General features: G+C 38.2%; 1 protein-coding gene across 1 annotated transcript in view; it reads left to right on the forward strand.

Moving 5' to 3' along the window:
* Window positions 1-22,391, forward strand: part of Cnbd1 (cyclic nucleotide binding domain containing 1) — a 293,203-nt gene that overhangs the window by 219,645 nt on the left and 51,167 nt on the right. Inside the window, exons 9-10 of the mRNA XM_048420690.3 lie at window positions 4,591-4,700; window positions 8,087-8,237. Of these exons, the coding sequence (XP_048276647.3) occupies window positions 4,591-4,700; window positions 8,087-8,237 (261 nt within the window). The remainder of the gene's footprint in view (window positions 1-4,590; window positions 4,701-8,086; window positions 8,238-22,391) is intronic.

Below are 22,391 nucleotides of genomic sequence, written 5' to 3' on the forward strand. Positions count from 1 at the left end.
ACTCTATATTTTTCTGTGCTCCCCTCCCCTCCTCTTCCTTCCCCTTCCATCCTCTTCCAAGGTCTCCATGCTTCCAATTTACTCAGGAGATCTTGTCTTTTTCTACTACCCATGTAGATTAGATCTATGTATGTCTTGTATTTAACTACATGAAATATCGTTTGTGAAAATGTCAAAATGGAATCCATTGTTTTGTATACTAATTACCATGAATTAAGAAGCAATACATAAGCATCAATCTGGTAAATCATTTTCTATATTAGCAATGAGTTATTGATTATAAAAAGATAGCTTTACCAAATGAAGAATAAAAGATCAAAGGTACAAAGCTAAAGTAGACTGGACACAAATATGAGACAAAAATAAAGAAACATTCAGAAAAGTTACTAAGTGATACATTTAGAGGAAAAGAAAGAAAAGACAACTCCCAAAGACAAAACAAATGAAAGAGTTCAAATATTAAAATTACATTTTAATACATAATTAATAAAATGTCAATACATTCATAATACAATGTTGTCAAAGTAAGAAAATAATCTTTGTAGTTAAGAAAGATGAAGCAATTAGTATAACATGTTTCAAGGTTAATTTGACAAAAAGTGAAGCAGAGTAAAATCTATTTACAGATTAAATTTTTCTAAAGCATGATACTATTATATTCAGACTTTGTATAGAATTTTAAGGTAATAATTTTGTTTCATTATATTTTACAATATTTATCATCTTAAACATCCATTATAAAGGGAATGTGCTAATTATGGAACATTATAGAGTGAGAGATGAGAGTCAACAAAAACAATGAGGTAAATCATCTTTGTACATGTGAAAAGACGTTTTATTCATTCCAAAAGTAAAATCATGCAAGAATGTGAAAGACATAAATTTACTTTCTTTTCTTTATTTATTATTTTATTTTATTTATATTTTAAAAGAAAACAAATTATATTTTTTCATTATACAAACCCAATCCAAGTTCCCACTCACTCCCCTCCTCCCATTCCTTTAACCTACCCCTGCACCCCCACCGCCCATCCACCCCTCAGAGAGGGTAAGGCACATTTGTTTGGGGAAGGTCCAAGGCCCTCCCTATTTTACCTAGGCTGAGCAAGGTATCCGTCCAAAGATAATAGGTTCCCAAAAAGCCAGTACAGTCACTAGGGATAAATTCAGGTGCCACTGCTAGTGGCTCCTCAGTCAGCCAGCCATGCAGCTGTCAATCACATTCAGACGGACTAGTTTGGATCTATGCTTGTTCCTTCCCAGTCTGGCTGGTGTTGGTTATCTCCCATTAGCTCAGGTAAACTGTTTTAGTGGGTGTCCCATCATGGTTTTGACCTCTTTGCTCATATTCTCATTCCTCTCAGTCTTCAACTGGACTTTGGGAGCTCAGTTCAGTTCTCTGATGTCTCTGCCTCTGTTTCCATCAGTTGCTGGATGCAGGTTCTATGGTGATATTTAAGATATTCATCAGTCTGACAACAGGGTAAGAACTGCTCGGACATCCTCTCCTCTACTACTTAGGGTCTTAACTGGGGTCATCCTTGTGGATTCCTGGGAATTTCCTAGAGCCAGGTTTCATGCTAATGCCATAATGGCTCCCTCAATCAAGATACCACTTTGCTTGCTTTCATTTCTGTCCTTCCTCCATCTTGACTATCCCATTCCCTTAAGTTCTCCACACTCCCCCACTTCTCCCGTCCTCTTCCTCTTCTACCCTCTCTTCTCTCCCCACCCCATGCTCCCAATTTTGTCAGGTGATATTGTCTATTTTGACTTTCCAGGTGGATCTATATGTTTTTGTTAGGGTTCACCTTGTTACTTAACTTCCCTAGAATCCTGAACTATAGGGTCAATATCCTATGTTTATAGCTATTATCCACTTATGAGTGAGTTCATACCATATTCATCTTTGTGGATCTGGGTTGCCTCACTCAGGATGGTGCTTTTTAGTTACATGTATTTGAATGCAAAATTCAAGATATTATTTTTAAACCGCTGAGTAGTACTCTAATGTGCAAATGTGTCATACTATTTTTATCCATTCTGTTGAATAACATCTAGGTTGTTTCCATGTTCTGACTATTACAAATAATGCTGCTATGAATATATTTGAACATATGTCTTTGTAATATGATTGAGCATCTTAAGTTTATATGCCCCAAAGTGGTATTGCTCTGCTATAGATCCAAAGCAGTTCTTTTATTTATCAATGGTAATCACAGCATACAGAGGGAAATCCCACATCATGCTTCTTCTAGGTTTAGTGGATCAAGTCTTCAGGTTGTGTGACCACTGGGTTCCGGTGTTACCATGTTGCTTTTTTTTTTTTTTTGATGAATTCTTGCGTTGTTGTGTACTACTCAGCTTCTCCTTCAATTGATGATAGCAGTGTCTTTGCGTCTTGGTCCAGTCCTTGCAGTGGTTATCTGAGTCTTTGGGAATTGGTCTTGGTCTGCTCTGTACTCTCAGTATCTGTGTCTCTGGGAGCCACTGAGGTCCCTCTTAGTTATCTTTCTTGTTCTGCTCTCCCGGTTTGCTCTCTTGGTCCATTCTGTACAGCCACAGCTTGTGCTTTACAGTTGATCTCTTCCTCCCTTCTCTTGATCCTCTCACTTGGCCCTATCAGCAGGAAACTCTCCTGCTCACTGAGGCAGGTGGCTGAGGGGCCCATGGTTTTACCCCACTATCGAGGGCCTGGAGAATGGGGTGTCCTGCTGGTTGCTGCTCCCTCATCTCTTGAAACTCTCTGTATTATACTAAGCAGTGTTTCAGAGTTCCACTGAGGTTGCAGAAGGGTAGGCGAGTTTGGGGGCTGGATGGGACTAGTAGTTTTCAGGGTCCGGTGGATGGGGATGGGTATTGGGGCATCCTACCTGCAGGTAAGATGAATTTTCAAAATTAGAAATAAATACTCAAGATTGACTGTTATAATCAACTAATATTCTCAATCTTATGAGAACATATACATCTTCTAACTGTCCTTATCCAATGCACTTTTATATAATTAAATAATTAAATATAGCATTTTGTATTCCTTATGGCTTGTAGTATTTGAGGTACATGTTTATAGTTTTGAATTATACTGACTTGCTTATGGTCCTTTTTATCCTTCAGTGATTTTTAAATTAAGATTCTAGACACAGTTGAAATATTTAGAGAGCCTGAGGTTCAAAATTCACAGAAGTAATAACAAATTCATGTATAGTATTTACTCTGTGGCATATATAGCTAAGTATTATTATACATTTACTAAAGAAAGCATCAATCACAGGGGAAATTAAATTTCATATTACAAAGCAATTCTGAAAGTTAAAATGAAAAAGAAAAACAAACATAAATTCTATAAAGATCAGATCCTCAAAAGCCAGAGTAACAAGAGCAGCAAAGTACAGTGTATTAAAACTGAAATCCAGTTCCTAAAAATACCATAACTACACAAAAAAGAAAGATGAGGAGCTTTGAAGAAAGAAACCATTGAAGAAAGGACTTTGAAGAAATCTTTGGATTTGAAAAACACACTCATTCTGCCTCACCTCCCCCACTTGCTCATCTAAGGTCAAACTAAGAACTTGCAGAGAATTCCAAGCAGTACAAAAGCCACACTTTAGAAAAATAATGTAATTTGTTTAAGAACACTCAGGAATAAGTTGAACAGGTTTTATAATAGGTCAGTATACCCTGAAACCCTTTGCTTGGAACTGCTAATATATTCAGAAGGTTGCTTGTTCCAACTGAAGGTATAGAGAGGGTCTGGAGAGTCAACAGTTAACTTTGTGTGGAACTCACTATTTAAATCTCTGGCAGTTTTAAATCTGATGCATTAGACATATTTTTCTAACATTTGCTATTATTATTACTTTAACCTCTCTGCGAGTGCACATGCATGTGTGCACACAGTTTAGCGCAGGTGCCTGAGGTGACCAGAACCATTGGGTTTCCCTGGAGCTGGATATCAGCCTGATAAGGGTATTGGGAGCCAAACTCAGACCTCTGGGAGAAGCAATACACTGTCTTAATTGCTGAGTCATCTCTCCAGCACCTAGAAATAGTTTTAACACCGAATTCAGCATTTTCTGCAGATGGGTGCTTCTCAAGATTCCCCTTCATCTCTATTAGATAATAGAGTCTGGTTTGTTTGGATGCTCACTTTTATAGACCTGGATGGAGGAGGGGAGGATCTTGGACTTCCCGCGGTGCAGGAACCCTGAGTGCTTTTAAGACTAGAGAGCAGGGGGAGGGAAAAGGGAGGCGGGGAGGAGGTGGAAACTTTTAATAAATAAATAAATAAGTATAAAAAAATAAAAAGAATTGTACCAAGAAAAAAAGATAATAATAGTACATGATTGTACTCCTGATAAAGCATTGTCAGGGATTACTTTTAGAGGGGTACATATTTATGAACATCAGGCACACTTTTAAAATTTCACTTTACATAATGTAGTATCTATAAAGTGACATCTATTTAGAAAATGACCATAAAGAGCTATTGAGTCAAGTAGGATAGTTTTTCTTGTCAGAATATACAAAATGATTTTTATGTAGCATAATTATAATTAATTGGATCTCCCTTCCTTTATCTCTCATTTTCAGTGTTGGTGGAAAGTGGAAATGTCATTTCATTTGTGGGTTTTATTAATTCTGGATATTGTAACATTTATAGAAATGTTGTGGGACTCGTGAGTCTACGATTAAACAAAATGGTAAGTTTCAACTTATTTGTTGATTTAATAATTAATTACTCTAGTGAATAAAGGATGTTGGGTAGCATTTCTCATGCATATTGAACATTGTCCTGTTTTATTTAAGAAAATAACAGTTGAATTATTTGGGGAATTTTTATTTGGTTTTTTTTTTGTGCAGTAGCTGTAAGATTCAGGAATGAAATATATGGAGCAAGATATGTTGAGTTATAAATTGTGAAATGACCAATAACCACAATACAAGGTCCTTCATCTTCATTGTCAGGGAAATGGATTTTAAAACCATAGCAAGGTAACCACAACAGAACAGATGGGGTAAGATGAACTTCACCACACTATTCACCTTTCCCTCTAAATATTTACCTATCTACCTAAAGACTCACATTAATCCTCATAGTTCCTGAACTAGAAGCAATCTAAATGTCCGTTAATGACTCAGTGGAGGCATTGTACTGTATTTAGATAGTGGTCTACCACACAGAGTGAAACAGAACCCACGATAAGTGTATGTTGTATTAATTTCGACACAAGTAGTGTGAGGATGCCAAACTCCAAAGAGTACCATGTATTCATTTTACTGCCCTTAACTAGACACAGATCATATACCAGAAAAAGAATGAGCAATTATATCTCTGATAGTATTTAAAATGATTAAATTAAATATGTAAACTGGGTTATGCTATTACTCCTTAGTCATAGTAAAGATTTACCATTTGCAGAAATGGCAAATAGTCAAGCTCTTATAACTTTGACTTCAACACACTTATAAGACTTTCTCCCGGCGAGGAGGTGGTGGTGCACACCTTTAATCCCAGCACTCAGGAGGCAGAGGCAGGTGGATCTCTGTGAGTTCAAGACCAGTCTGGTCTAGAAGAGCTAGTTCCAGGACAGGATCCCAAGCTACAGAGAAACACTGTCTCAAAAACAACCAAAATAGAAAAAGAAAAAGAAAAAGAAAAAGGCTCTTGTCAACCCTAAAATGGCTCCCTTAATGTAGATAGCTTCTTCCCTGCTCCTTTATCCACTCTTCCTCCATCTCCACCCTCCCACTCTCCCAAGCTCTCTCCAGTTTTTCCCTTCTCCCTTTTCTCTCCCCCTCTCCCCTTCCCCCAACCCTACCCCCAACCTTACCCTCATCACAATGCTCCCAACTTTTGCCCTGTGATCTTGTTTGCTTCCAATTTCCAGGAGGATCTATACATGTTTTCCTTTGGGTTCACCTTGTTATTTGGCTTCTCGAGGCTTGCGAACTATAGGCTCAATGTCCTTTATTTATGGCTAGAATCTACTAATGAGAGAGTACATACTATATTCATCTTTTGGGGTCTGGGTTATCTCACTCAGGATAGTATTTTCTATTTCCATCCATTTGCATGCAAAATTCAAAATGTCATTATTTTTTACCACTGAGTAGTACTCTAATATATATATAATGTATATATATTCCACGCTTTCTTTATCCATTCTTCCATTGAGGGGCATCCAGGTCGATTCCAGGATCTGGCAATTATAAATAATGCTGCTATGAACATAGTTGAACAAATGCTTTTGTAGTATGATTGGGCATATCTTGGGTATATTCCCAAGAGTGGTATTGCTGGATCTTGAGGTAGATTGATTCCCAATTTCCTGAGAAACTGCCACACTGATTTCCAAAGTGGTTGCACAAGTTTACATTCCCACCAGCAATGAACGAGTATTCCCATTTCTCCACATCCTCTCCAGCACAGGTTATCATTGGTGTTTTTGATTTTAGCTATTCTGACAGGTGTAAGATGGTATCTCAGAGTTTTTTTGATTTGCATTTCCCTGATTGCTAAGGAGGCTGAGACAGTGTGCCTGTTCTAATGGGAGCTCACCAAATCCAGCTGGACTGGGACTGAATGAGCATGCGATCAAACCGGACTCTCTGAATGTGGCTGAAAATGGTGGCTGACTGAGAAGCCATTGATAAAGGCACTGGGACTTGTTTCTACTGCATGTACTGGCTTTTTGGGACCCTAGTCCATTTGGATGCAAAGCTTCCTAGACCTGGATATAGAAAGGGAGGGCCTTGGACTTCCCACAGGGCAGGGTTCCCTGGTGCCTACCACTGACTTCCTCTTTTAGTTTTGAATTTATTCACAAGCAATTGAAATAGATTTTGTGTAATGTCTTGCAAGCTTGCATGTACGAGAACTAACAACTACTAAGCAAATGTCACACCATTTAAGTCTTGATTTTTTTTTTAAAAAGTAAAGATTCATCTAAAAAAAAAGAAGGGAGGGGGAAAGAGGAGGGTGATTGGGGAAGTGGGAGGGGAATGGGAGAAGGGGAGAAAGTGTAAATTTTTTAATGGAAAAATAAATTAAAACAATGGGAAAAAAAGAAAAAAGAAAAAAAGACTTTATCTTTGTCCAAGTGCCTGTCAAACACCTGTCCTGGGGAAAATTGTTTTCCATTGCCTACTGTAACCTGATCATCATTAGCTTTTCCAGAAGAGATGTCATCATTCTTTTCAGAATCACCTGGATTGAAACTGTAGTAAAGTCTTCTCCACAGGACCTCTGATGTGAAATAAATTACTAGATCATTGAATTAAAATTACTATTGTTACTAAGAAAACATATAATAGTTGGGATATGATTATGGCTCATGGAAACAATAATTATAATGTGTACAAGTACTTGAGATCAATCCCCAGTAACACACTTATGAGCAAACATGTACATATAATAAAAGAAAAAAGACAAGAGATAGTTCCTATTTCAGTTAATCGGTCACTTACCAGCCATTACAGTGCTTCAACCTCATCTTCTCAGTACTCCCTTCACTGTGTCTCCAAACTGAGGTTAAGGTTTATCACAGTTGGTAGTTCACAAAATATGGTTAAATTTCACTCTGATCACAAAGTAGTATTCTAGGGTCTTTGGAAACTTCAACCATTTCAACATTTCTCGGACATCTTACTGTATTCAAAAATGAAATGCAGGGTAGTGAGATGGCTCAGTTGATAAAGGGGTTTGCCTTTCAGCCTGACAAACTTTGATCTTTGGCCCACATAAAGGAGAGAACTAAAACCTGTAAGTTATCTTCGGGCCTTTACATGCATGTCATCATCATCATCATCATCTCACGCATACCATGAATAAATAAATAAACATTAAAATAACATAATAGATGCATAATTAAATGTGCTATCATGCACATACTGGTTTTCTTGACTGTATCATGGCTTTAATATAAAATGAATAAAACAATTAATAAAATAAAACATAAATGTTTTCTCTGATTTCCATAAACTTGATTGCTAATATCTTTTAGCTAGATGATTTAAAGAACTAAGTTCTTGACAATATTGGTTGCATGAATAATTTTATTAAAATTCTATTGTCTGTCTTTTGCAGAAAAAAGTTAAAAAACTTGTTTATATGGGTAAACTTAAGGAGAAGCAATCCTTTGGAGAGATCAGCATTCTTCTTCAAGATCCTTTCACATGTACAATTATTACTGGAGGAGAAGTTGAGATGACGATTATTGAAGATAAGGATATTCTTGGTAAATGCATAAATGTCATTTAACTGTTGTGTAACCTAAAATATGGAGCTTTGGAAAGCAGGTTTTTAACTGACAAGATATACAAGTGAGTGTGGATATATGTAACAGAGGTAAGAGATACACAAGATAGGAGATAGACAGACAGAAAAATGCCCCTTATATTATTCTGATTCAGATTCATTACTTTAAGGTTATATTATTCATGTGTAAAGAAATAAGTTGAAATTAGTGATCTTGATAATTCACAAAGAAATGGTAAATGTAGCAGTCCTGATTTTACAAGAATGTTTTATTCTCATATTTAAGGTGTTTCTTTTATGATTTTGAATAAAATCAAATATAAACAATACTTAATGTTCAAAAGATCAAACACACACATGTACATGCATATACAAAATATATAAACATACACACATGCATAGATACATGCACATAGATGCACAACCGCTTATAAAAACACATGCATATACATGCATGCACATACAAGCACCTATATTTGAAATACTTAAGTCTTTTATGACACTTTAGTGTTCTAGCATTAAAAGAATAATGATGTCATCACAAATTAAGTCATAGAATTGAATATAAGCAGAAATGAATAGTGGTTAAGCCATGAAAGTCATTCTTCATACGTAAAAACTAGAGAATGTCACATATTAGTTACATAATAAAATAGTAAGCATTTCTAGACATTAACATAGGTGAATAATTTTCTTAAACAAACTCAATGACACAGAATACTTGGATCTCAAATTTTGAGTGTTTATAATTCTCCTAGAGAATATGCAGACTGTACTTGCTATAATCTTATTAAAAATGAAAATCTAATCTAATTTCAGGCATCTGTTTTTAAAAGGCATGGCTTTGAAATAGTATTCGTTAATTTTTTTCCCATCCTTGCCAATCAAATACAATTCGCTGGAAGTTAAAGATCACTTAATATCATATACTAACTACCAACTAAAATAATAATTCTTTCACTTTATATATGACATGCTTTTCCATTCACTAACAGCATTGTTGGTACACATGAATACATAGGGTTCCTTTATGTAAATAAAGATTTAATATATTGCTATCATTCAGAGTTCACCAGAAAAACAGAACCAACTAAATATTTATGTATGTAAAGAAGATTCACTGGGAAGGGGCTCAGGTGGAACCAGCTATTCGTTGTTGTTTACTCCAAAGACTGAGGCCTGAGAATAGGAAAACTGTTGGCAAAAGTGGTTTTGTTCCCAGTTTTTGAGACCAAACGTCAGAAAATGTGTGTGTGTGTGTGTGTGTGTGTGTGTGTGTGTGTGTGTGTGTGTACATGTTGTAGGGAGATTTAATAAGTTCTGGGGTAAGAATGTCTCAGAATATGTTTGCTTTATACGTGAAAATAATGTGTTCCTGATAACAATGGAGATTGAAATTAGAGATGCAGCAGAGAGAATTCACCCTTCATATGTCTTTGTAGCTCTACTCATATATTGGATAATTGAATTTTAGCTGTTAATACTCCTGACTATGAGTCTTCATTTCTCAGTCTTTTCAGTCAGATACTAATCACTTTTAGAGACATCCTTATACACATACCTAGAAAGACTTTTTCTCATATATCTGAGAATTCTTTAGCTCAGTCAAATTCATACCTAAAATTAATCATCAAACACAGGAATGTTTTTCTTTCAAGCTTGTATTAGAATTTCCTTTGCCACCTGGCAGCTCCATACATATTTAAATAAATGGTATAGTATAAAGATCAAATTGTTGGTGTGCATGCTATTCATCTTCTATATTCTATAGTTCATTTATTTTACGAATGATTTCACAAGGCTACTGTCATGCTATTTTCTTGATGCATTAGTCCCTAGGGAGAATTATGATAAAAACTATATTTTTCCAAAATTCATAAGGAAACATTAAGTTATTCCAGAATATATTTATATTTCTACACTCTAAGCATTCTATGTTTTATTCTAAGAGGGTTAGGAGTACACTTAAAAATGTAAAATACTATTAGCAAAATAATGCATGACTAGTTTTTATAAAAGGAACATCTTTACAAAAATGAACTTTATCTTTCACTTTGTGTGTATATAAGTTTGTGCATGGGATATGGTGTTGGGGATGGAAACTAGGGCTTTGTACATAGGATTCAAGTACTGAGACACTATTCGCCCAAAATTTGTTTCTTTAAAATTGTCATTTGAAATACAATTCATTGTTGAACAGTTTAATACACATACATAATACACTGTAATTACTCACACCCCATAAGTTCACATCCTCTTCTAATGCATGACAGAATCCCATTCATGATATTATACTCTTTGCCACACTTGTGTCTTTTATTTTATGCACCATTATTTTTAACCACTATCATCTGCATGGCTGTGCATTTGGAACTGTCAGTTGGAGGCTGGTGAGCTCATGAATAGGTGAGTCCTTGTTCTCCGACATTTACCAATTACGTAAATTTTTTATCACACTTTTCCCCATAATTCACCTCTTTAATTCTTTTTATCCTGTCTCCCAAAATGTTCTCTGAGTGTTGGAGTGAGAAGTAGTATAAATATTTTATTAAGGGGTGTGTATACAGCCATCAGTTACTCTTTTTTGTTGTTGTTGCATTGTTTAAATTTATAATAAACTCAAATAAGCATATTTCACACAGTCAAAAACTGTGGTATAAATAAAAGCAAATTTCTGTCCAAGTACTATAGTTCATGTTATAAGAACAAAGATGGTAGAGAATAATACAGGTAGTATTCAGAAGAAGAAAATAATGAATGACTGAAAGCTCACCATCCTAAATAATTTCCATAAGAATATAGGATCAAGAAAAATATACTTCATCAGATGATAAGTATCAAATATTATTAAACATTCATGCATTTATTTTTAGAATTTGATCAACTATCATATCTTTCTTTCCTCTATTTTTCTTGTATTGAAAATAGATTATTTTCATGTAGTATATTCTGATTATTGTTTCCCATCCCAAAACTTTTCCAAGATCCTTTCCCCTTCCATTTTAATATGAGTACACACCCTTTTTCTCTCCTATGAGAACAGGAATTTAAAGATTATTAAAATAAAATAAAACAAGCAAAATCACCAAAATAGAACACAACAAACAAACAAACAGAAGAGCCTAAAAACACATATATACATATGTAGCAGAGACACAAACATTCATACATACAGGAAGCCCTTAAAAACATAAAACTGGAAGCCAAAAATATGCCCTGGCCTAACATTATCAGACAAAGAACTTCTGAACATGGCACTGAAATAATTTTGTGTTGGCCATGGAGAATGCCTTTAAAAGAGTTTGATATCCCTGTTGAGATTCTGTTAGAGAGAACTAGTTTTTCATTTTCAGGTGGTTATCTGTTTGGAGAGAGCTGTGTTAGGGATTCTGGTTTGTGTCCACTTCTCCTCTCAGCCTGGGTAGTCCACTATGCCCAGACCAGTGCAGGCCCTGTATTTCCTGCCACTATCTGCATGAGTTCATGTGTGTTCATTCTACTGTTTTTATAAGGCCTTGTTTCCTTCTTGTTTCTTACCAGGTATCTTTTTTGCTAACATGACCAGAGAAAACTAATCTAAGGATATAAGAATTTGGTAGAGACTGAACGATATAAGAAAACAACCTGTTGCCATGTATTTTATGTAGCGGTTGATTACAGAAACGGTAAATCTATAAATGCAGATGTAGCAGATACTTGGTTTAAACAGGAGAAATAACCTTTTGTATTTTATACATGACTAGATGATCTTGCTAACTTTCTCCTTAGACAAATAACAAAATGTCACTCACCAGTCATCTCATTTTGTCATGGTTATGAAGAAAGACCTCATGTGAAGTTTATAGTCTGTGTAAATTTTTAGTAAGAGAATTATGTGACCTGTTCATGTGTGAAAGATGACTGGTGTATGATCAACTTCCTTAACCTTTTCTCGGTGATTTTCTTCTATCATAGTTATCAAAGACTAGGACTGTTACTTACCCTCCAGTCCTGTAACTCCAGAGCCCAAACTATCAGGGTAGTGCTTCAATAACAAGTTAACTGACAACTCTCAAAGAACATCCTGTTAACCCTTGGTCTCCTTGTAGATATTTTACCTATATGTGTTTTAGCTAGACTTTTACTAAACTGTACTTAATAATGGTCTCTGTTGTTTATATACACTTAATGAGGAATCAATTTTATTTCCTCTGAAACATTACTACATTCAAGGGGCAAACAACCCCTTAGCAAAATGAATAAAGAACTGGCAAATTGGGACCACTCTGTGGCTTCCCACCTGTTATTGTGTAACTTATTCTTCCTTTTGTGGTCAAAAAAGCTAAAATTCATATTCCTATTATTTTGTAGTTAACTATATAATTATCTCTCCTGCTGTACTTTATTTTGTCAGGTAAAAGCAAATTACTGCGCCCTGTCTTTTCAGGTGACAAACAGGCTATTTTTGGTAGATTAACTTTATGGATGACACATTTTCTCAGTCATTATCTAGGGTTGCTTTAGTTCCAGAATATTTTGAAGATACGGTTTGTTAAATTTACAGTTCTTGGCTGACATTTTCTGCTTAGGCATTTCCAGCATTCTCTCTCTCTCTCTCTCTCTCTCTCTATCTCTCTCTCTCTCTCTGTGTGTGTGTGTGTGTGTGTGTCTGTCTTCTGTCTACTGTAGCCTTGGATATACAAGATTATTTATTAACTTTTCTACATAATGAGTCACTTTCTTCTTGCTGTTTCCAAAACTTGGCTTTTGCATCCTCGAGTATAGATACCTGTGGATATCTTCATTTTATATCACTTGAAATTCAGTAAAATTTCTGATTGTGTAGACACATATTTTCCATACTCCTTTAGAAAGTTTTAGTTATTATCTCTTATTATCACTGGAGAATTTGGATATTCTTTACAATGTTGTTTGTATATTTACTTATTTCCAAGTACTTTTATAAAGTCTGAGATCATCTGTACTGTTAATCACCAATATCAAGTTCTTAAACACCATAATAAAAAACCACATAACATTTTATAAACATAGATAATGATGAAAACAGTTAATTCAGTAAAAAAATCTTTGTGACACTAAAATTTTGTCAACAAATAAATGGTTTCTTTATTCTTTATTGTTCTTTTATGGTTTGTTCAATTCTATGATTTTCTTCCCTCTCAGACATTACCTTTTAGTAACCCCTTAACTTCCACGTAGTAAAGTTTTTAATGTCTTTCTTTTCTTCTTTAAGTTTATTTTTATTTATTTGTTTTGTTTGTTTGTTCATTGTCGCGACCGCCTCGACCAACAAGGAAGACGCAACTCTTGACTCTTCTTTCAGCAGTTTATTCAGGAACCTTGAACAATCTTCTGACCCCAGGGAAAGCCAACCCACAACTTAAATAGCCTCTGAGTAGCCAACCCCAGCATGCCACATGGGAGACGGGGATAGGTCCAGATACGCGGAAGCAAGCCAGATCCTTAGCCTTAGCCATATATGGAGTTGTTTACGACCGAGAGGACTCACCATCGGGAAGGTGGAAACCAGTGCCATCTTTAAGGCGTGGCACTATGCAGCTCCCTACAGTTCTCCCTTTTCGTTTTAGATGCAACAGGCAAGAGTAGAGGCCTGATCTCTGAATATAGAGAGACATTGGGAACTTGGACTGATCTTCATTCAGGCATCACCCACCTGAAGAGTATCAGACCAGTCCGATACCCTTTTCCAGAGGTGGGATCTAGGGTATCAACTCACGTGCAATTAGGCATGCTCTTCTATGGGCCCAAAGCGGCTGACCCTGAGTGCAGTGCTTAGCCTTGCATCCTGAGCTTAACAATTTAGCTTTTCATATTCACCAACCATGCATGGGGCAACTGTCCTGCTTCAATGGCCATAAAGTCTTGAATAATCATGGCTGCATTGCATTGTTGAGAAAACCTGATTTTGCATATACACCACACGCAAACCAGGGAGACCAACACCAAGAGGCCTGCTAATGTTCCCATGCCCACCCACTCCTTTAGATGATTCATGGCAACAGTAATTCATGATGACAATCCTGTGGCTAGTCCTGCATCCACTCGGGTAGAGTTCACCGTAACAATGGCCACCCTCAGCTGTTTCATGATGGTATCAAATTCTCCAGTCCAATTACCTAAAAGATAACTAGACAATTGCTTAGACAAGTTTGCAGCATGGATAAATTTCTCATATTGTATGCTAGTCACACAGAGCCCAGCATATTTTCATTGAGAGCCAAGTTGAGCAATTTGCCATAGGGTATCGATCTGCTCCTGCACAAGGTCAATCCTCTGATTGACCACCATCAAACCTCCTTTCAGTTGCTGAGAGGTTATTTAGGGTCTGAGCAGGCTGCACGGTATGGCTCATGGCTATAGCCGCAGTGGTAGCTCCAACAGCTGCCAATGAAATAACAGTAACAATGGCAGCGGTGATCCCAAAGTCTCTGAACAAGGTCATGGCATGGGGAGCATCAACAGACACAGACACCCAGCAAAGTATGTGAATAACCAATGCATATCTGAACTCACTAGCATTCCAGCATTGGGCATAAAAGCAAGTGACAATCATGATGCTCCTCATGTTGAACTCTTCTAGTCAAACGCTCTGGCACCCACATCGGATCTTGTTGGTCCTGTGGGAAAACACAAACAGAGCCTTGCGCCCATGTCAGCACAGGATCGGGCCTGTGCCAGAGCCCTGTCAGGATATCCTTCCACTTGACCATCCCTTTATCAGGGCCATGGGGGTCCTGATATCTATCAGCTGCAGAACGACCCTGAGCGTCCAAATTTAAAAAAAAAAAATATAGTAAATAAAGCAAGGGAAAGTCTCTCTTTTGGGGTGTGGCCGTGGCCTATTCCCCCTTTCTGTTTTTGTAGGCATTCTTTTAAAGTGCGATGAGCACGCTTTACAATACCTTGTCCTTGAGGATTGTATGGCAATCCATGAATAAGCTGCACCTCCATTTGTCGACAAAAGGAGGCAAACATTTGACCTGCATAAGCTGGTCCATTGTCAGTCTTTAATTGTTGAGGTTTGCCCCAGGCAGCCCAAGCTTTCAGGCAATGGGCAATGACATTGTCTGCCTTTTCTTCAGTCAGAGGCGTGGCGTGTATTACTCCTGAACAGGTGTCCACAGAAACATGTACATACTTTATATTTCCAAACTCAGATATATGTGTCACATCCATTTGCTAGATTTTTAGAGGGAGTAGACCCTGCAGATTTACTCCAATACTGGGTGGATGTTGATGAGTCACACATTGAAAGCAATCTAAAATCACTTGTTGAGCATCTGCTCGAGAGAGATGAAATTTCTGTTGTAATGCTTTAGCATTAACATGAAAAGTCTTGTGAAAATTCCTTGCCTTCTCCAAGGTAGAACTCATGAATATACATTCCATCCTAGTTCACTGATCAACTATATCATTTCCTTCACTCAAGGGTCCTGGCAGACCTTTATGGGCTCTAACATGCTGGATGTAAAAACAGTTTCTTCTCTGCCAAATTAAATATTGCAATTGCTGAAACAAAAGGCAAACTGGACTGGAGCTTTTAATAGTTTCAGCTACTTCTAAAATTTTAAGGGCATTAACAACATAAGCAGAATCTAATATTAAATTGAAAGCAAAAGGACAGACCTTAAAAACTTCGACTACAATCTTTAACTCCACAATCTGAGGGGAACCAGGTTGGAACTGATGCAGCACAGGTTCTTGTTTATCTATCATATACATTATGTCTTAGATCCATCTGTGAATACATTTGGGGCCATAGAAATAGGCTGTCATGATATTATTTTAGGAAATATTACAGGATGTTCCTTAAAAAATCCCAATAATGGATGCTTGGGATAATGATTATCTATGTTGCCATAAAAACCACACTGCAAAATAGCCCAACCATCTATCGTAGCATACAAGATCTTAACTTGATGGCTGGAATAGGGCACTACAATGGTAGATGGAGCAACCCCAAAATATTGTAAACACTGTTGGATTTCAGTCAGGGCTTTTTTTTGCCACTGCAATAGGGTAATATTCAATAGACTTAGCTGGAGATATTTTGGGATAAATCCAAAATAGTGGCCTATTTTGCCACAATAGTCCTGTGGGCTGGTAATATGTGGGAAGAATGCACATGACAATATCCTGACCTTCTCGAAACCTCTGCAAGAAGGCATCTTATAATCTTTCTTATACCTTTTGTAAAGCCTTTCTTGCCTCATCAGTCAATTGCCTCGGAGAATCTAAAGCAGAATCTCCATTTAAAACATTATATAAGGGTTTTAACTCATAATTTGGTAACTTTAAATAACATCTAATCCAATTTGTATCTCCTAGCAACTTTTGAAAATCATTCAGGGTCTTTAAATTATCTTTTCTCAATTCTACCTCTTGTGGAATAATTTGCTTCTCATTAATATTTACTCCTAAATAATTTACAATTCTATCTTTTTGTACCTTTTTAGGGGCTATAAACAATCCCTTCTTTTCAAGTAACTTGACTAAGTCCACATAGGCTTGTTCCAATATCTGTTTTCCTCTTGTAGCCAACAATATGTCACCCATATAATGGATGCATCTTAAGGTAGGAAATTTCTTTCTTAATGGTGCAATAGCTTCTCCAACATAAAGTTGACACATAGTAGGGATATTGGCTATGCCTTGTGGCAAAATTATCCATTCATATCTTTGGTCTGGCTCCTCATGATTACAAGATGGGACAGTAAAGGGAAACCTCTCACTATCCTTCGTACACAAAGGAATAGAAAAAAAATAATCTTTTATTTCAATTACAGTTACAGGCCAAGAGACTGGCAAGGAAGATAACAATGGCAAGCCATGCTGCACTGGGCCCATGATTTGCATCTGACTATTAATAGCCCGTAAATCATGTAACAGGTGCCATTTTCCAGATTTCTTCTTAATCACATAAATGGGGGTATTCCATGGAGACACTGATGGTTTAATATGCCCCAAGGACAGTCGTTCAACCACTAGCTCTTTTGCAGCAGTCAATTTTTCAAAGGAAAGTGGTCACTGAGGAACCCACACTGGCTCCTCTGTCTTCCAAGTTATGGGAATATCTTCCTCAGTGGCCCCTAGGAAAAACCCAGTCCTTGTTTAGGATTCCTTTATTGTACACTGATGGGGTCTCTTCTTCCTTGTAAAAACTTTCCTAAGCCATAATTTGGATGGTGACCCATATCTTTCATCATCTTTTGCGATACAAAGGAATATTCATTGCTCAACTTAAAGCCCATATCTTTCAAAAGATCTCTTCCCCCACAAAGAAATCGGAAGTTCTAACACATAGGGCTGCCTATTTCCAGAATGCCCTTCCTCATCTCTCCATTGCAACTGTCTTGCACTTATATCTGGAGCCTCAGCAAAACCCAAACCTTGTAAAGTTTGAGAGGAGGCTTGTATCGGCCAACCTGTCGGCCAGTCTTTCTTGGTGATAATGCTTCTGTCTACACCTGTATCCAGCAAGCCCAGAATTCTTTTGCCATCTACATTAAGCTCTAAAACTGGTCTCTGATCCATGTCCAAGGACAGAAATGCTAAGTCTGTCCCTGTGAATCCAAAACCTCATTCCCCTCTTTCTTTAGGTTGTGCTGCAAAGTTCCCATGCAGACTAGGTAAAAGTAACAGTTGGACAATCCTATCTCCAGGGGATATGGCTGAGATTCCTCTCAGAGACTCGACCATGATCTTTACCACTCCAGTATAATCTGGATCAATCACCCCTGGGTGGACCCTCAGGCCTCTCAAAGTTGTAGAAGATCTTCCTACAAGTAACCCAACTGTACCTGGATCAAGGGGTCCCTTAAAGTCTGACTCTACCAGTTGGTCCCCCATTTGGGGAGTTAATATGAGTCTGGTGGTGGAGCGGAGGTCCAATCCTGCTGAGCCCACAGTGGCTCTCCGTGGTCCTTGGGATGTGAGGGGTCAGCTATCTCTCCTGGTTCCACTCTCTGTCCTGACTCTCGACTGCCCCACATATTTGCGGGCCCTGAGGGTGGGGCTCCCGCTGCTCATTTTTTGGACGAGCACTTTCATAGCTCTGAGTTGAATGCTGACCCTTTATGTCTTTTACTGAGCAATATTCATTTGCCTAGTGTTTCCCCTTCTTACACTTAGGACACAGCCCAGGCTGCACAAGGCGTTGTCCCCTTCCTGTTTCAGCTGTGTTTTCTCTTTCGGGGCACTGCCGTTTCAAGTGCCCCATCTTACCACACTTGAAGCAAGCATCTGAACTTCATCTTTTATTCTGAGTCAGCTGTACTACAGCCACTGCCAGACCAGCATTAGTCAATGCCCCCCCCAGTTCTCTGCAGACCTTCATCCAAGCCTCCATTTCTTTACTCTTGTAAGGTGTTATAGCAGCCCAACACTCTTTTGTGCACTGCTTATAAACAAATTGTTTAATCAAAGGCATGGCTGCATCTGGGTCCCCAAAGGTTCTGCCCACGGCTTCAACCATACGAGCGACAAAATCTGAAAATGGCTCCATGAGGCCCTGCAAGATCTTAGTGAGGTTGCCACTCACTTCCGCTTTATTAGGCAAGGCCTTCCAAGCTTTTATACCAATCTTATTAATCTGTTCAAAAACTTGTACTGGGTTTCCTTTCTGCTGATTGGCAAAATGGCCCTGTACGAGCAGCATATCTCTGTCCCACGCTGGATTTCCAGCTGCCTGATTAGCCGTGGCCTGCTCATTGGCAAACTCAATCAAAAAGGCTTTCCAATCTAAGTACTGTCCAGGGCTCAGGCATGCCCGAGCAAGCCCACTCCAGTTGCCAGGTGTCATACAGTATCTATTCAAGGCTTCCACCTGTGCCACAGTAAAAGAGGCTGTAATCCCATAAGTTCTCACAGATTCAGCCAAGAACTTAATCACCTTAAAATCCAGGGGCTCTTCATACCTATTTCCTTGTGGATCTTGAAACACTGGGTAAACCAAGCATAATTCTGTCCTTACTGTACTCCAGACTCCTGGGCAAAAAGAGCACCCCAAGCTGCCATTCCCTCCTTCTGCATAAAGAGCGGGTGCCGATGGCATTGCTTGGCATGAGGAAGGCTCGCAGCACTCCTCCCTCTTAGGGTCCCCCTTCTCTCTCCCTTTTTCTCTCTTTCTTATTCTTGTTCTCTCATCTGTTCTATGAGCGCCTGTGGCTCTTCTTCTGAATCTGTAGACTCTGAATTTTCTATGTCTGAAAGATCTGGGTACACTTTATTCTTATTTTTACTTCCCTTCTCACTGTCGTCTTGTTCTGACCTCTCCTCCTGTAACATTTCTAAAGCGGCCTGTCCATTCTCTACTGCCTCACAACATTGTTGGTCCTCAAGACAGCCCCTTACATGTTTCCAGATGGGTCTCACGCCACCTTTAAGAATCCCCTGTTCAAAAGCAAAACTTAGATCTTTTCCTAGTTTCTCCCATGACGGGATCGTCAGACTCCCGGAGACTGCGAACCATGGTGCAATGGCATCACGCTCCTCTAAAAATCTTTCCAAAGTACTCCTTTTAATCTTTAAGAGCCAAAAAAATTGGGTGCGACTGAGAAGCGCCCATAGCCAAGCTAGTAATGTTTTCTTTTAAACTTTAACTTTCGGGTCACTGCTCTGCGAACTCTCCCAGCTCTCTCTCTATCTACAGAGGAGAGCAGACTACCCACTTTTGTCGTGGATTCCCACCTTACCTGGGAACTTACCAGTGCACTGCCCTGACTGCAGAAAGTTCTGAGTCCTCGACGAGAGGGTCTCTGTATGGGCCACCACTTGTCGTGACTGCCTCGACCAGCAAGGAAGACGCAACACTTAACTCTTCTTTCAGCAGTTTATTCAGGAACCTTGAACAATCTTCTGACCCCAGGGAAAGACAGCCCACAGCTTAAATAGCCTCTGGGTAGCCAACCCCAGCATGCCACATGGGAGATGCAGATAGGTCCAGATACGCGGAAGCAAGCCATATCCTTACCCTTAGCCATATATGGAGTTGTTTACGACCGAGAGGACTCACCATCGGGGAGGTGGAAGGCGGAAACCAGCGCCATCTTTAAGGCATGGTACCACGCAGCTCTCTACAGTTCATTTGCATCAGGGTCTCTCTATGTGGTCCTGGCAGTACTGAAGATCATTCTGTAGATGGGCAGACTGGCCTCGAACTCAAAGAGAGCATCCATCAGAGTGATGAGATCAAACACATGCCTCACCATGCCTAATTACATTCTTTTACATATTTTGAATTAGATAAATAGACACTTTTAATATTTTGAATTAAATGAATAGTAGATCATTACATTCTTAATATTTTGAATTAGACTGATAGTAGATTTTGCTATATGCTGCAACTGTATAAAATAATTGATTAGCCATCTTCTCATGAGTGACTTATCAGAGCCAGGAACTCTGATAAAGATTAAACCAAAGCAAACTTTTTGGAATTATTGCTTTGTGAATAAAATGGCTGTCTTTTGCTTTAAATTTTTGCTGTAGCTAACTCCTTTTCTGTTAAATATTTGGGAATAAATTCCCACAGTTCAGAACTGTTTCTTTTAGGCTTTTGTATGACATGTGAAAACAATTTCCCTCTGCCTGGCCTTTGTTCCTTTCTCCTAGGTAAATGCAGAGATCTGCCTTCCTGCAATTGTCCTTATCAGCAGGCATTTGGTCAGTGTTTAGTGTTCAGGCAAGAACACTCCACTTAAGATATTCAAAGATGCCGGGCAGTGGTGGCACACACCTTTAATACCAGCACTCCAGAGGCTGAGGCAGATGGATCTCTGTGAGTTTGAGGCCATTCTGTTCTAGGACAGGCTTCAAAGAAAGACAGAGAAACCCTGTCGTGAAAAACAAACCAAAAGATATTAAAAAAAGAAAAAGAAGAAAAGAAGAATATATTCACAGATATTTAAGGACATAAAATTATTACTTGCCCAAGCTTCTGCTCTGGTTTTACCCCATGATCAGAATGACTGATAACAATATACCCTGGAACTGTTAACTTAGAGGCCAAGGTCTTCCCTTTGTCTCCACTGTTTAGAGCTATAGGGTGTACTCTATACCTCTCTGCCTGTAGAAATCACATCATTTGGTGTATTGCTATCTGATCAAGAGCCATGCCTTCTTTGTGACTGTTTGCATAGGTTGCCTGGTTACCTGGTATCCTTTATGCATGCTGGGGATAAGAAACAATGTAGTTATTTAAAATAAAATTCATTCCCTATTCATAATTTTACTGAAGATAAACTTTTTAGCTCTTTACTAACCACCTAAAATATGGCGTAGTTTACTAACTTTTTCCTCTAAAATTTCCTGATAATTTAATTCCTTTCTTAACTAATTTTTTCCATTAAAGTGTTCACCAGATGTGTGTTAGACACTCCTACCTTTGAGATGCCAGCTATGAATATGAATCTCTCTCTCTCTCTCTCTCTCTCTCTCTCTCTCTCTCTCTCTTCCTCCCTCCCTCCCCTCCTCTCTCTCTCTCTCTCTGTGTGTGTGTGTGTGTTTGTTTGTTTGCAAATGTGTTTGTGGAAATTCTAATCTGATTTTTATGATGCAATAGAATTCCAGCCCTCGAACCTGCAAAGGCTGGGGAATAGCTGGTTTTAAGGGTGTGTATGACTGGGAACTGTTGTAATAGGTAGAACAAGGGAGAACAAGGAGAAAAATGGGGAATGGAGATTAAGATTGAAAGAAGAATAAAGAAACATGAATAGATGGAACCTGTTGTAAGTAGATGATATGTGATGTTCTTCTGTATGTGTTGCTTTTATTGACTAATTAATAAAGCTGTTTTGGCCAATGGCTTAGCCGAACAAAGCCAGGTGGAAAATACAAACAGAGATATATAGAGTAGACAGAGTCAAGGAGATGCCATGTAGCTGCCAAAGGAGACAGATGCTGAACTCTGACCAGTAGGCCACAGTCTTGTGGTGATAGACAGATGAATAGAAATAGATTAATTTCTGATGTAAGAGTTAGTTAATAAGTCTGAGCTAATAGGCCAAGCCCTGTTGTAACTGTTATAGTTTCTGTGTGATTATTTAGGTCTGGGCTGGTGGAAAACAAAAGAGCAGTCTGTATCTACAAACTGCACCAACATGGGGCAAGAATT

This window comes from Myodes glareolus, chromosome 16 (assembly GCF_982192425.1).
Source record: "Myodes glareolus chromosome 16, mMyoGla1.1, whole genome shotgun sequence".
Classification (NCBI taxonomy): domain Eukaryota; kingdom Metazoa; phylum Chordata; class Mammalia; order Rodentia; family Cricetidae; genus Myodes; species Myodes glareolus.